The sequence below is a fragment of the Oncorhynchus kisutch genome, linkage group LG18 (assembly GCF_002021735.2).
Source record: "Oncorhynchus kisutch isolate 150728-3 linkage group LG18, Okis_V2, whole genome shotgun sequence".
NCBI lineage: Eukaryota > Metazoa > Chordata > Actinopteri > Salmoniformes > Salmonidae > Oncorhynchus > Oncorhynchus kisutch.
Window position 1 is genome coordinate 51,612,156 of NC_034191.2, and position 14,871 is coordinate 51,627,026.

Sequence of the window (14,871 nt, forward strand, 5' to 3'; positions counted from 1 at the left end):
CTGTAACGGATTACATTTAGAAAATAATCTACCCAACCCTGTTCATAAAGTAGACTGGTAAATATATCACACTTCTTAAACATGTAGCTGCAATGAAAGACATCTGTATTTCCAAAACAAAAACACACTGTATGTGAGTATGAACAACTATCAAACATTGTCAATCTTAAAAGAGACAATGGAATAGGGGGATGTTGGATGAGGCATTATGGCTAAAAGAAAGGGAATATATTGCAAAGGAATTGCTTTGAGCATTGTGTTGATATTTACATGTACTCTAGAAATGTATCTGAGATATAACTCATTGGTATCTATGTACCCTTATAGAAAAACACATGATTTCACATGTGAAATTCCCACATGTTTAGGAAATGCTTTTCATTCACATGGAACCAAATGAATTACTAGATTGTTTGCTTAGAAAGTAGCTAAGCCACATGATTTCACAATTTTATTTCACATGTGGAATCATGCAAAACTATGTGTTTTTGGACCAGTTCACATGTGGTGATATTTCAAGTGGATTTTCATGTTATCACATGCTTCTTTTACATGTTGTCACATCAACTTCACATGTGAAATTCATGTGTTTTTTTCTTAAGGGTGGGCCTAAATATGTATTAGACTTTTACTTTCTATTAAACTGGACTGAATTACATTGCCACAAATGCCATTGAAATTACTAAGAACTCTGTCTTCTTCCAATATTGTGTTTCTTCCATATATATATCTTCAGGCCTAAAGATGATGTAGTGAGCTCAGTAGCCTATAATTTTGACAAGTAAAAGCAATGTTGTTGTGGTGGATGTAACATAGGCTATAGCCTAAATCTCAACAACAACAAAAAACTGCATTATAAGCTGTGGTTCGTAGGCCTATTGAAGGTTCTGTCGTAATCGTTGGTCTGACAGGTCGGGTCATGGGAATCGCTGTTTATAGCAGTGTCGGATCTGTGCAAACGTGTCTGGGGTAAGACTGTGGAATCATTTCACACTAAACCAGCAATTGGCTCATATTAAAAAATCTTTGAAACCGAATGTTAATGCGGATAGACAACAAAAGCACTATTTTCAAAGGATTATCATTCGAACGGCTAAATATAGACATTATGTCATCATTTATTTATGACTTAAAATATTTTCCTACTTCGCACAATAGCCCTCAAGAAAATTTTAAATGCTATGCACTTGCTGACTAAATCAATATATCAATCAAAATTATACTAAGATCATAAGTTCAATTATATAGACCTATGTGTATGCTTATGACCTCTAAACGGACACCAAATTGGCTCCAACATGGGACCATAATTGGCTAAGTGTGTTTGATAAATTCACATTGGTCAGCATTAAAAAACACAATGTTTTATACAACAAATGTATTTAATGTCGTCTGTAGGCTATCATGGGAGACGGTTTACAATAATTTAGCATGCATCGGTATAGCCATTTTATAAATACAGTATACAAAAATAAACAAAGGACATTTTTCTGCACGTTAACAGTATATGACACAATTACATTAGTGTTATAGGCTATATCCACACAAATTCAAAAACATTAAACAAAATAAAATGCAAAGATGAATATCATGTCTGAATTTACAATTGGTCGCCCTATCAAAATATTATGACAATAACACCTATAGTGGAGTACCTATGTGATTGTACTGGACATCAGGGTCCTAAACCAACTGGATGAAAACATGACATTGTCACATAAAACCATGCAATATTACAAATAGCAGACTGTACCTCAATACTGCATTCTAAAACGTCAATCTGACCTTATAGGGCCATTCTGCACACTGAATCTCAGTCAGGCATTGATCATTTAGTATTTTCCAAATTATTCTAATTACTTTCGTAATTTCCGGGTAGGTGATTGAAGGTTGTTATTACTGTACATGCAGCTGCAGTTAGGTGGAAAATGTAATTCACATTTAAGGAGTGTAGGACTATAGCTTTTCAAAAATACATGTATCCTTACCCATATCAAGGCTGTGGGCTTATATCACTGGTGTGGTTTCTATCGTCGTCCGATGAGCAATCCGAGGAGTTGTACAGGAAGTTGTCACCTTCATCATCGTCACTGTCCCGGAAGTCTCTTATTCTGTTACTTTTGGCAGAACTAGTCTTTTGATAATCCGTTTGATCCTGTCCGTCCGATTTCTCCTGTCCGTTTTTGTTGGTTTTCTTAGTTTCAGCCTCCTGTGCGGCTTGCTCTTTGGCCTTCTTGCTCCGTTTCCACTTCATTCGCCTGTTCTGAAACCAAATTTTCACCTGAAAATGAAAATAACAAATATAATTGAGACAATGTGTTTTATATGGTCGAACAATAATAGTTCGAGTTAACAGGCCGTTTCTAGATACGAGCCGTTCTTAATGCGCAGCACCTGGCCAGATCATAGAACACACAACTAAAGAACAGTGTTTTCATGTAAAAACGGATTGAATAGCAACATAGTGGTATGTTTCCCAATGGCTCTCAAACAAACATGTATTTGAAGCTCTTATATACCTGCGTTTCCGTCAGCATCAAGGATGTAGCCACCTCAAAGCGCTTCGGTCGCGACAGATACTTATTCAGTTTGAATTGATGCTCGAGCTCCAGTAGCTGCTGACTTGTGAATGCAGTCCTTGGTCTTCTGCACTTTCCAAGCAAGTTTGACTGGGCCTGAGCTGGAAAACAAAATGTAAGTTCATTTCTATACTCATGAGGTCAAGAAAAAAAATATATCAACGTGCGTGCGTGCTTTTACATTAGGCATATGCACGGCGTTTGAATACATTATTCGATGGGCAGTAGACTGAGGCTACAATTAAACCGCTATATGCCTGAAAAATCCAATTATTTCTGCAAACAAAATGAATAATATTGAGATAACAATTTCCCTATACGATACATGGCCTATATGATATAGCCTATAACAATATCTACTTTTGTAATAAGCAGATTGAAAATGAAAGGAAAATCATTTCAGGTTAAAATGGTTAATCAGTTGTTGAATATTAAATGGATAAAAGTTGATATTAAACTGATTTAAATGGAACATATAGAAAACATATATCCTTTGGGATATAAATGTGTTGTTTATTTGCATTATGCAGCCTTCTTAAGAAACGGGTTCAGGTCGAAATTGCCATAATATTGTTAGTATAACATCTAACATTGTCTGAGTATATATATTCAGAGAGAGCTAAGCTATTTGCCACCTCATTTTAAACACATCTGTTAAAACGAACAGGAACAAAAAGCGCAGTATCTGGTTAGCAAACAGTGTGCCGGCTGCGAGTTTCACACTGTCACTTTCCCACTGTCCATTATATGTTCATTTTAGTTTCTCTCTGAAAACCTATCACCCCTCTCCTCGCACCTTCACCAAGTCTTGAGGAAATACAGGCACCAATGGATGAATAATGTAAAATCCATCAACTTGCTCGCCAAGTGCGTATACAGCAAATATAACATCTGCAGTTTTTTATTAGCAGTGCAAAAATAATTGTATAATTAAAAGCATAGACGATAAACTATGAAATGGCAGCAGGTATACTCACAATACTCACAATTAAAATCGGGCATTTTGGGTAGCATCATTCCCGCTGTGGACACTCGCAGCCAGTGGTCGAGTTGAAACGTCCCGGCCGAGAGTTTGAGGGAGTCGCTGCATGGATGGTGGTGATGGGACCCATGCGGATATGAGTAGGACAAGGCAGGGTGCTGCCCGAGGGAGTAGGTATACATGGGGTGGCCGTAGAGAGCCTGGGGAGGGATCCCTGCGCTGCTCTGTGGATGTAATCCAAGCATACTGTGGGGACTGTTCAAGAAGCCTGGTTTAGGAATCAAACCAGAAGGGGAAATCCTAGGTGGAGACGGCGTCTCATTCCGTAAAGAGTCGGCATTCAATTCTGAGTTTGGTACACTTCCGGACGATGAAATGGAAGAGGATGATAGAGAAGTCACAAGCGCAAGCGGAGATGTCTGCACCTTCGGCGGGTCAACAGCCAGAAGCGCATCGATGCGGAAATTTTTGGATTTCTCCATTTGAACCAGTGTCCCCGTCGTTTGCAGACGTTGAACAGTTGTATCAAAACGATATTGAAGTGTCGTCGTCGTTCCACCTCTTACAAAGTTATGATCTCGGTTAAAGTGTGAGCAGTGAAACCAAGGTGACACTTAATTCTTATTCGATATGGGATTGGTTCCACCCGTTTGGCATGGGGTTATCCCATTGGTCAATCCAAGCCATGTTTACAATGCGTTTAGTTGGCACATTGCATACCTCTCTAAGAAATGACCCGTCCCACTTTGGGTCGATGGGGCATTTTTTTTAGAAAACATTTTAATGAATGGGTTGGATATATTTGCATTGAACAATAATATGATATACATTTAGCCAAAGACGGATAGACTTGAAAATGTATTGAGAGCTTATTGACCTATTTATAGTCACATAGTTTAATTAAATTCCAAGTTGTGAAGACTTCAACCTATAATGTCGGGTGATTGCAACGGTGGAAATTTGCTCCTCCATCTTAAAGTAACTGTCCAGTGAAAATCTCACGTTTAAAAGTTAATACTATCTAAACGTATAATCTACCAAAATAATGTTGTTGACTCATCCTATACTCGCATTTGTAGCCAAAGCAAACTTGTATCTCAAACAGAGATTAGAAAAATGCTTGCTATATCCTCATAGAGGATGATGTCATCCTCCTGAAGAGGATGACCTGGCCAATCAGTGGTCCATGAGCTGGCCAATCAATAGGCTATTTTTAATGATCAGTATAAGCCAACACCATTCTGTTGATGGGGTATGCCCACAACATTCCGACACAGAAAAACTGCTTTTGACATACATAGGTACCATTTTTTGGAAGGAAAACTATTTGACTCATATTGTAATTAATTATAGATCATATTTCATAGAAATTTCAAAACACTGGACAGTTACTTAAAAAAAAAACTATAACCTATACTTTCCTAAGGGAAATTATTCAAATTATTTTTGGGTAGGCCGTTGTGAAGAGAATATGGCATTCACAATATTGACAGCTAACGGAAGGCTCGTAATTGTACAACATATACACTGAGTGTACAAAACATTAGTAACACCTGCTCTTTCCATGACATAGACTGACCAGGTGAATCCAGATGAAAGCTACGTTCCCTTATTAACTTCACCTGTTAAATCCACTTTGATCAGTGTAGATGAAGGGGAGACTACAGGTTAAAGAAGGATTTCTAAGCCTTGAGACGGATTGTGTGTGTGCCATTCAAAGGATGGGCAAGGCAAAATATTTAAGTGCCTTTGAATGGGGAATGGTAGTAGGTGTTGGCGACCAGTTTGAGTGTGTCAGGAACTGCAACGCTGCTGGGGTTTTCCACGATCAACAGTTACCAGTGTGTATCAAGAATGGTCCACCACCCAAAGGAATTCCTGCCAGCAGCAGGTCAATGGTAAAAAAAAAACAGGTTATTGATGAACAAGGACAAAGGAGGCTGACACAAATTGTGCAGAGCAACAGACTATAATGCCTGGTGATTGCAACAATGGAAATTTGCTTCTCCATCTTAAAGTAACTGTCCAGTGAAAATCTCAGTTTTAAAAGTTAATACTCTCTTTTAACTCATAGGCTACCCAAATAATGTTAGTGAACTGACAGTCCAATACAACATGGGTGCCCGAAGACCCAAATAAGAATGCATAACTTGCCGTACCTTGACACAAATGGGGGAAGCTGACGACCTTACAGAGCTCGACTTCTTTCAGCAAAAAACACTGGACACTGGATAATTGGTCTGATGAAATCTGCTGTTTCACACTGATGGGAGGACTACGGTATGGAGAAAACCACATGAGTACATGCATCCATCATGCGGCGTGTCAGGCTGGTGGTGTTACGGTGTGTTTTCATGACACACATTGAGCCCCTTGATAAAAGTGGAGCAATGTTTGAATGTCACAGGATATATGAACATTATTTCCAATCAGGTGAATCACCTTCATAGCAGCAGTGTATCCATCTGCAAAGTAATTTTCTCAGCAGGGTAACACCGAATGGCACAAGGCTAGGATTGTCTAGGAATGGTTTCATGAACATGACAGTGAATTCAGCTTACAGCAGGGGCCTGCCCAGTCACTAGATCTCAATCCAATTGAGCATCAGTGGGATGACATGGAACAAGCTATTTGAAGTAGAGATCCACTACCAGCCAACTTGACACAACTATGGGAAGCATTGGAGTCAACATGGGCCAGCATGCCTGTGGAACGCTTGACACCTTGTAGAGTCCATGTCGCGACAAATTTAGGCTGTTCTGAGGGCAGCTCAATATTAGGAAGGTGTTTCTTATGTTTTGTACACTCAGTGTATGTGTTTCTTTCTTTCTGCAGTATAAGACAATGTGGGGAATCTAGGGGCCAGTGGATTCCTAATTTCAGTTCAGCGCACATACAGTAACTCACATTTGAGTTGGGGGCAAGCATTTATAATACAATTGTGGCCCAAAATCCGTAGGCCTGTTCAATGCATTGGATTTTGATGGCTTGTGTAGCCTACATGTACAGCCTAGTAATGACAGACATATTGCCCAAAATATTTTGGAAGAAGCCTATACAGTCAAATAATAGGCCTATTCATTTTCTATGCGTTGTTATTAATCATAAATTGTTAATGAAGAAAGTCACTTGCTATGGCTTTACATCACCTGCCCTCACATGGTTGGAGAGTTATTTATCCAACAGAACCCAGAGTGTTCTTCAATGGAAGCTTCCGAAACATCAAATATGCACAGTTTGGTATCTCTCAGAGCAGTTGCACAAAGCTAGAATGACTATGTAATGCGGATGATTCCACACTCTACATGTCAGCACCCAAAGTCAGTGAGCTCACAAAAATTCTAAATAAGGAGTTAGTCAGTGTCAGAATGGGTGATTAATAATAAACGGGTCTTAATTAAATACATCTAAAACTAAAGGTATTGTATTTGGTTCAAAACATTCTCTAAGACCTAAACCTCAACTGGAGTTGTGTATAAAGGGTGTGAGGAAGCTAAACTCCTAGGAGTAACATTGGATGGTCAATTATCATGGTCAAGTCATATTGACAAAGTTGGTGTGAAGATAGGGAGGGTTATGTCTGTTTTAAAAATATGTTTGTTTTTGACACAAAAATCAACTGTACTAGTTAGTTGTTAAGGCTCTGGTCTTGTTCCATCTTGATTACGGTCTGTTGATATGGTCAAGTGCAGCCAAGAAAGACCTAGCAAAGCTGCAGCTGGCTCAAAACAGAGCAGGAAGCCTTGCCATTAACTGCACATACAGAAATAACGTCGACAACCTGCATGGCTGAGGGTTGATAAGGTTTGACGAGATATTAACTACTTCTCTGCAGTTGTCACGGGAAATATTACTGTGATGAAAATGCCAGTGCCTGCAGAAAAACGTCTGCTAAATGGCGTATATTATTATAATCAAATTACATGCAGCTCATGCACCTGTACATACCCCACAAGACATGCCAGCAGGGGTCTCTTCACAGTCCCCAAGTCCAAAATGAATTCACGGCAACACACAGTATTATTATACAGAGCCATGATCGCATGGAACTCCCATCATCAATTACTCAAGCAAACAGCAAAATTGCCTTTAAAAAAACAGATTAAACTTTGTATAAATGTTAAAACGGGGACTGTGAAAGGACACACACACAAACACACACACACACATAGACACCCTCTAACACACATACTTTTTTGTTGTTGTATTGTTTGTACATCGTTGTATTTTACATTTTGAGACTGTTCTTGTTTAGCAGTGTCACACCCTGACCTGAGAGAGACTTTTTATGTCTCTATTTTGGTTTGGTCAGGGTGTGATTTGGGTGGCATTCTATGTTTTGTTTTCTATGTTTCTTTATTTCTATGTTTTGGCCGGGTATGGTTCTCAATCAGGGACAGATGTCGATCGTTGTCTCTGATTGGGAATCCTACTTAGGTAGCCCCTAATCCCTCCTTCAGTGTGGGTAGTTGACTTTTGTTAGTGGCACTATAGCCCTGTGAGCTTCACGGTTGTATCTTCGTTTGTTGGCGACATTTTAAGTAAAAGGAAAATGTACGCTCACCACGCTGCACTTTGGTGCTGCTCCAGTTTCAACTGTTCTGCCTTATTATTATTATACGACCATGCTCGTCATTTATGAACATTTGAACATCTTGGCCATGTTCTGTTATAATCTCCACCCAGCACAGCCAGAAGAGGACTGGCCACCCCACATAACCTAGAGAGGAACCAGGCTTCTTCCTAGGTTTTGGCCTTTCTAGGGAGTTTTTCCTAGCCACCGTGCTTCTACACCTGCTTTGCTTGCTGTTTGGGGTTTTAGGCTGGGTTTCTGTACAGCACTTTGAGATATCAGCTGATGTACGAAGGGCTACTTCTTTCGACGGCCGTGGCAAGCAGTGTCTCAGCATTTTGTTACTTGTCATGTTTTGTGTTATTTTGTGGACCCCAGGTAAAGTAGCTGATGCTTTTGCAAAATCTAATGGGGATCCAAACAAATAAATCACCACACCATGCAGGATATTATATTCCTGCCCCCCAAAAATGTGATGTCACAAATGAAAAAGGGTCTATGCATGACCCAGAGACCTGAGCCCAACTGGGAAATTTAGTTAAGAGCCTGCCTTATGCCACTACCCAAATCCGAGAGTAGACTGAATACAGTTTGGTCTGCCCTGCACAATATAAATGTTAAATGTAACATCTTGATATGTAGGGCATATAGCCTCCTGGGACCCTGCAAAAAAAGGTCTTATGTGAATGGACTTCTTTGTGTTTGGGGTGAAAGGAAAATGCAGCCAATAATGGATATTTTAACTAAATGCAATACATTTACCATAGTATTTTGGAACTCCTTTAATTACTCAAATTACATACTAGACTTTTCAAAGTGTATTCAATTATGAATAATTATAATGAGGGTAATACCATAATTTGAATATCTCTTTTGAACTCACGCGCTGCCCCCTGGATCTCTTCGCCTCTGCATGCACATGTATTCACACCAGTACATAGATATTCAACATTCAAAGGCACATTTTGACAGTGCACTAACTGTTATCAAATTAGACGAAAATTGCATCCTTAGTCCTATATGGATCAAATGAGCGCGTAAAATATTAAGCATATAATCATTATTAGGTGTCATAGGTTCCATGTAGGCCTAGATATCTATAGCTCTGGGGGTGGTTGTCTTATGGTCTAATAAGCCACTTAAAGTTAATGGAGGAAGAGGTCGAAATTAGAATTATTGCTGTTGCCCTTAACCTGTCTCCCAATCAAGCTGATTAGTTTTTGTCAATTCATCAGCTAACCGCTATTGGGACCGGCGCAGTCTTTGCAGACTTTATTTGCTCAGGGGAAATCAACAAGTCACCGGGTATTTCCAAGTAAACGATGACCGTTTAATTGGAAACCTTGATGATATCATGACCGATTACGGAATAATAGCCAAATCTGAGATTGATGTGGCATCCTGCAATAGGAGTCCACGTGCGCCACAAAATCAGAATGCCTAAAACCAAGCCTAAAAGACAATCAAATAATGTCAATGGGGTAATATTGATATTACTTTTTATCTCGCTCAGGTCTCAGATGATGTTCACCTTTTGCATTTCGAACATGGACTAATTTGTCTTTTTTTATGATGAACTTTGAGATCCATTAAATGTTTTGAAATTCAATTTTTGCGATTTCTTAGAATTTATGAACAGCATCTGAATCTACGATTTGATCATTTCCTTAATATCTTAACAGCGCCTCACCGTCTGATCTGTGCTTTGTCGCCTCCCCTGGTTTAATTTCATTAAGGGGCCACATGAATATTTCTATTAAAGCACCAGTGAAATATGAAGCCATTTAGTATTGGCCAACACCAATCACGGAGATGTATTGCCCCTTTTCATCACGTCAACAGGAGGGAAAATGTATATGGGACCCTAAGATGGAAGCAGACCCTAAAACCCCAGTCTTTCCTGAAAGCTGTTAATTTGCGCCGTAATTACTTTCACAATTAACTAAAATACAAATCAAAGTGACAAATCGAGATAGTTTATATATTCATTACCCTCGGTAAATGTGTTCATTATAAAAAGGCAATTTAAAGGGACGTGCACTGTCTCTTTTATTGCAATAAATACATTCCATTAAATCGGCACAAATGACCAATGCCTTGAAATGCAGCTGGGACTGCTTTGAAACACATTTGTGACTCATCATTTTATCAATTTAAAATGTTCAGGAAGCCATTCCTTGGAGAGTATTTCTCTCCTTAAAAGCCCTTGGACGATAGACTCCATTAACTAGACATCATTAGTGAGGAGATCACATTCCTGCAAGACTTAATTGCATATGATTTTTGTAGACTGCTGGATCAGAGTAGAGAACTAATTTCCCTGCAAAAGACGCAATATGTCTAAATGTCCTAAATTCAATATTGCAGGCTAATTTGTTGGGCACGTGCCATCAATTTTGTTTGGCTGCAGAGCCATATTGATAAGTTCTCTCAATGTCCTTCAGCATGAACCACTCAATGGAATGTAACTTGTGCTATATTAGGCAGATTTTTTCAATGAATGAAAATGATTCAAAACGTAAAAGTTGTAGGCCTATTTAAAAGTTCTGCTAATTTTATTTGGTAAATGTAATTATTGATATAATACGTATTTATTGTTAAACTTAGCTATTATTATTATTGGTGTTATTGTTGTTTAGGCCTATCACATAGTCATAACCAACAAGTAGTAGGCCTATATCATCAGCACCACCATCCACTAATTATACCTTATGTTTACTTTTCTGTAAATCACGTGACGGTGAAACCATTTATAATCGAACCCAACGAAAAATGTCAATTCCATTTAGTGATGGTCAACTCAGTCTGCTTTTGTGTGGTGAAATTTCCACGAAACGAGATGACAGTCGGATAGGCCGTTCCCCCATCACGTGAGACACAGTGACTGACGATCTGAAATGTTGTCTATGTACTCCTCTAACGTCTGTGTTTCCAATTGACACTGGACATGATTAATTGTGCACCTGTCAACGTGTTAAGTAACCTGTTAATTATTTAGTACAATTCATAAAATTTGATCTTTAAGTTGCTAGGCCAACATGTGTTTTTATTTTTTTCTAAGCGAGTGCCGCAAATGATAAATGTCCTATGATATGTTATTTCATTTATGAAATTGATTTTTACACACAAGCACAGAAAAGCACAACGAATGGATGTGACAAAACAGGACCGTATTTAAATAGAACAAAGAATAAAGGTGGTTGAGATGTAAGCAAGATACATCTTCGATTGGGCACTTGCGTTAAATTGATGTTGACTGCCTTCTTCTCAAAAACAATGGACATTGATGATGACGCAATTGATGAGTCATTTGTTAAGTTTCATCTCCCTTAATTCAACTATGATTAACACTAGGGCTATCACTGCTTATACATTTACATCAAGTGAATGAAAAATATACTAAAATGCACTTCTTGCTAAAAATGCACCCCCTAACATATATTTTGATCCATTAGGGGAAATGTAGTGAGGTGACATCCCACAGACAGTAAATTATGCTGATTTAATTTCTAAAGACACTTCTAACCTGTGGTCTTAAATTGATTAGATTAGATGTAGCTACAACAAGATACAGTCCAAGCCAGAGGTTTACGATATTTTGAAATGTGTATAGTCCCCATCTTGATTTATTGACTTGGTCCTGAGACAAAAACAAGCAAATATGTACATGCACAAAAGTTAAGGTCATGGTGAGTCCCCTTATCATTTGTCCATTACTGTGCCAACTCTCAACAGCTAGCCCACTGGTGACAGACGTCAATTCAACGTCTATTCCAGATTGGTGAATTCACTCTGGCTATCAACTCCGATTTCTGAGCATTCTCGTCTGAGTGTCCCAGAGCACAGAATAACTGATTATAACTGATGAATGTACGAACACGCAACACCAGTTGAATTTGACCGGTGACCATAAGTTGCCAGGTAGCCTAGTGGCTAGAGCGTTGGAATAGTAACCGAAAGGTTGCGAGATCGAATACCCGAGCTGATAAGGTGAACATCTGTCGTTCTGCCCACTGTTCATAGGCCGTCATTGAGAAGAAGCCGACTTGTCTGGTGAACGTCAGCAAAAACATGTCATAAATTTTTTTTCCAGCAGCACAGTTACAGTCACCAACGCTAGAAAACTGCCTAACCAACTCTCTTATATATTTTTTTATGTAACCTTATGTAGTCAGGGTGTGTAAAATGGTCAGAGTGAGGTGTTCTTGTATTGCTAATTTTTGTCTGGAAGTACGCACGGATCAACCCTCGTCCGCAGAATCGTCCAGTCTGGGCTCTGAAAGCTCCGAGAGCGAACCGCTCTGAATTTACAAACGGACAATCTGACAACACTTTGAATTTACGAACGACCCAGAGCGCACTCTGACACAGTGGAGGCAATTTACGAACGCACCCAAGTGCATAGTGGACTACCGAGTTGCGCAGTGGTCTAAGACACTGCACCTCAGTGCAAGAGGCGTTCGAATCCAGGCTACATCACATCACGGTGATTGGGCAGCCCAGAATCGTCCGGGTTTGGCCGGGGTAGACCGTTTTTGTAAATAAGATTTTGTTCTTAACTGACTTGCCTAGTTAAATAAAAAATATAATAATTTCATTGAAATTAAGTTGAAAAAATGTTGATTCAACCAGCTACTATTTGTGATTTTTCGAAATTGTTAAGCGTTTAAGATGGAAAAATGTGTGGGGGTTTGCAGGTAAACTGACAACTCAATGTCTGAAATGTCTGTAACTCACTGTAACAACTAAAAAGATATTTCTGACAATTATGATGTCTAACTGCACATATAAGATGTCATAAATGCTTGCCCTTCTTCGACATAATGGAGGGTGGAGAGTGACTTTAGTATCTCCAGGAGAATTATTGGATTAGTTCTATCAATCTATAAACTGAAAAATTATTAAATCAATCAAAGACTCATACATCATTCTGAACAGAAATGGGAGATTGGGTGAATAGGAGCAGTTTCAAATCAAACTATAAATAGGACAGCCAGGGTCATATGTAGGGTATATGTAGAGAGACTAAATGCAACTTTGAACAAGATTCTTCAGGTTTGACAAGCACACCGGTCTCCTTTCCATTCATGAAAGTATACAGTCAGTGCAGCTGACATTGTATTGCATACCATATAACTATTTATATTTTCTCTCTTTTCTAGTTGAGGTGGAACTAGGCCCATGTTCTACTATTGCATTAGAAAGAATATCACCATATGTTGATTTGAATAGCAAATCCACACAAATCTACTGTTTCCTGTTGATCCCCAGACCAAGGCACGAATGCATTTGGATTCTGCTTGAAGATGATCCAATAATGCCGAACTGTGTTTTATTGACATTGCATTCAGCGAATAGCATTTCAACATTGAAACGCGTATCCAGTCGGATTTCAGTATTCTAAAGAAGGACGTACCCGTTTATGTTGTGTTTCTGGAAAGACGGGGAGAAGGAGCCAACAATACATTTTTGTTTCATTTAATATCGCACAAAAGTCTTATGTACTCTTTCATTTCTGTTGGTCATTCCATTAATCAAAGGTAATCAACATACGGTTACTTTATTTTTTAGTCCAAACGATTTCTTCTGTTAGAACAAAGATGTCAAGAGGATAGCCATGATTACTAACGTTAACGCGTTAGCTAGCTAGAAAGGCGACCTGTCCCGTAAAGTTAGCTGGCCAGCTAACGTTTGCTAACGGGCTAGCTAGCTATAATGTCAAAAGAGTCATCTACATGTACGCACAAATAAAGTAACTTGGGGGTTGTCTGTACATCCAATGCTATTGAATGTATGAAGTAGTGGCAGACAGATCACCAAGAGCGATGTATACACAAGCTGCTGAGTCATTAGCTAACCTAGCATGCTAGCCAGTTAGCCTATCATCCAGGGTTGTCTTTGGTGTTGTGCAATGAAAACCAAAAGAGTGACGTTTGCTAACTAAGTTGCCTAACTAACACATACATAAAACCGGAACATGGTTGACAATGTAGCTAATACGTTAGAGAGACATCTACACAGTGATTTTCCCCACAAGAGGTGCTGTGTTGTGCTAGCTATATAGCTAGTCAAAGTCACTTGTGTCTTTTGGAAATTTTTACAACGTTAGCTACTGTAGCTAGCTAGCTAACACTAACGTTACTGTGGCTAAGCATGCTAGCTACCGTTAGCCTAGCTAGTCAGTTACGCTTTCCACTGGTTGTTGCTCTTTTTGTTTTTCAATTTCCCTTCCAAAAGTATTCTAGATGCGGGAAGTGTAACGTTCGCTAACAATTGTAGCTATGTGTCTATCCAGCTTTAATATTGATGCTTTATTCTGGATGGTGTCAAGTTGTCGGTACTGTACTAAATTAGACAACAAGCCACCAAATGAATGGAATGTTTCGTTTACTTTGTTTTTCAGATTGCTGTAGTACCCAATTTGTAAAGTCCTGAATTGAACCAAGACAAGGATCCTTCATCTATGGTTAGAAACATCTCTTTGATAAAATCTAACCATGAGCTTCAGTTTTGAGGGAGATTTCAAAACAAGACCCAAGGTGTCTCTTGGGGGAGCGAGTAAAAAGGTAAGACCACTATGAGATTAATAATAATTTTATAACTTTAGGATTTTCTGACTACTTGTATTTCACACCCATGGCTCAATGTTGTGTGCAACATCCTAAGTTGTCTGTAAATCAGAAAATTGTGTTTTAGTACACGTTTTTTCCCCGCCATTAAATCTAGAAAAGAATGCC

At 38.9% G+C, this 14,871-nt stretch overlaps 2 protein-coding genes across 2 annotated transcripts in view; one reads left to right on the forward strand and one right to left on the reverse strand.

Annotated features, from left to right (window-relative positions):
• Nucleotides 1-1,394: 1,394 nt before the first annotated feature.
• LOC109909299 (motor neuron and pancreas homeobox protein 1) lies at nt 1,395-4,125 on the reverse strand. The gene is made up of 3 exons (XM_020508380.2): nt 3,566-4,125; nt 2,520-2,680; nt 1,395-2,281 (listed from the first exon to the last, which is right to left on the reverse strand). The coding sequence occupies exons 1-3, from the start codon at nt 4,041-4,043 to the stop codon at nt 1,994-1,996; spliced, it is 927 nt and encodes a 308-aa protein (XP_020363969.1). The 5' UTR covers nt 4,044-4,125; the 3' UTR covers nt 1,395-1,993.
• Nucleotides 4,126-13,494: 9,369 nt separating this feature from the next.
• Nucleotides 13,495-14,871, forward strand: part of LOC109908761 (ubiquitin-protein ligase E3C) — a 38,670-nt gene continuing 37,293 nt past the window's right edge. The window contains exons 1-2 of the mRNA XM_020507441.2: nt 13,495-13,674; nt 14,538-14,700. Of these exons, the coding sequence (XP_020363030.1) occupies nt 14,632-14,700 (69 nt within the window). The 5' untranslated portion in view covers nt 13,495-13,674; nt 14,538-14,631. The remainder of the gene's footprint in view (nt 13,675-14,537; nt 14,701-14,871) is intronic.

Bases quoted from the DNA above. Each gene is read 5' to 3' on its own strand.
- LOC109909299 (XM_020508380.2), bottom strand. From the start codon at position 4,043: ATGGAGAAATCCAAAAATTTCCGCATCGATGCGCTTCTGGCTGTTGAC. The intron at 2,681-3,565 runs GTGAGTATTGTG...TTTGTTTTCCAG, and splicing joins CAAAATGCCCGATTTTAATT to CTCAGGCCCAGTCAAACTTG. The intron at 2,282-2,519 runs GTATATAAGAGC...TTTCATTTTCAG, and splicing joins TGATGCTGACGGAAACGCAG to GTGAAAATTTGGTTTCAGAA.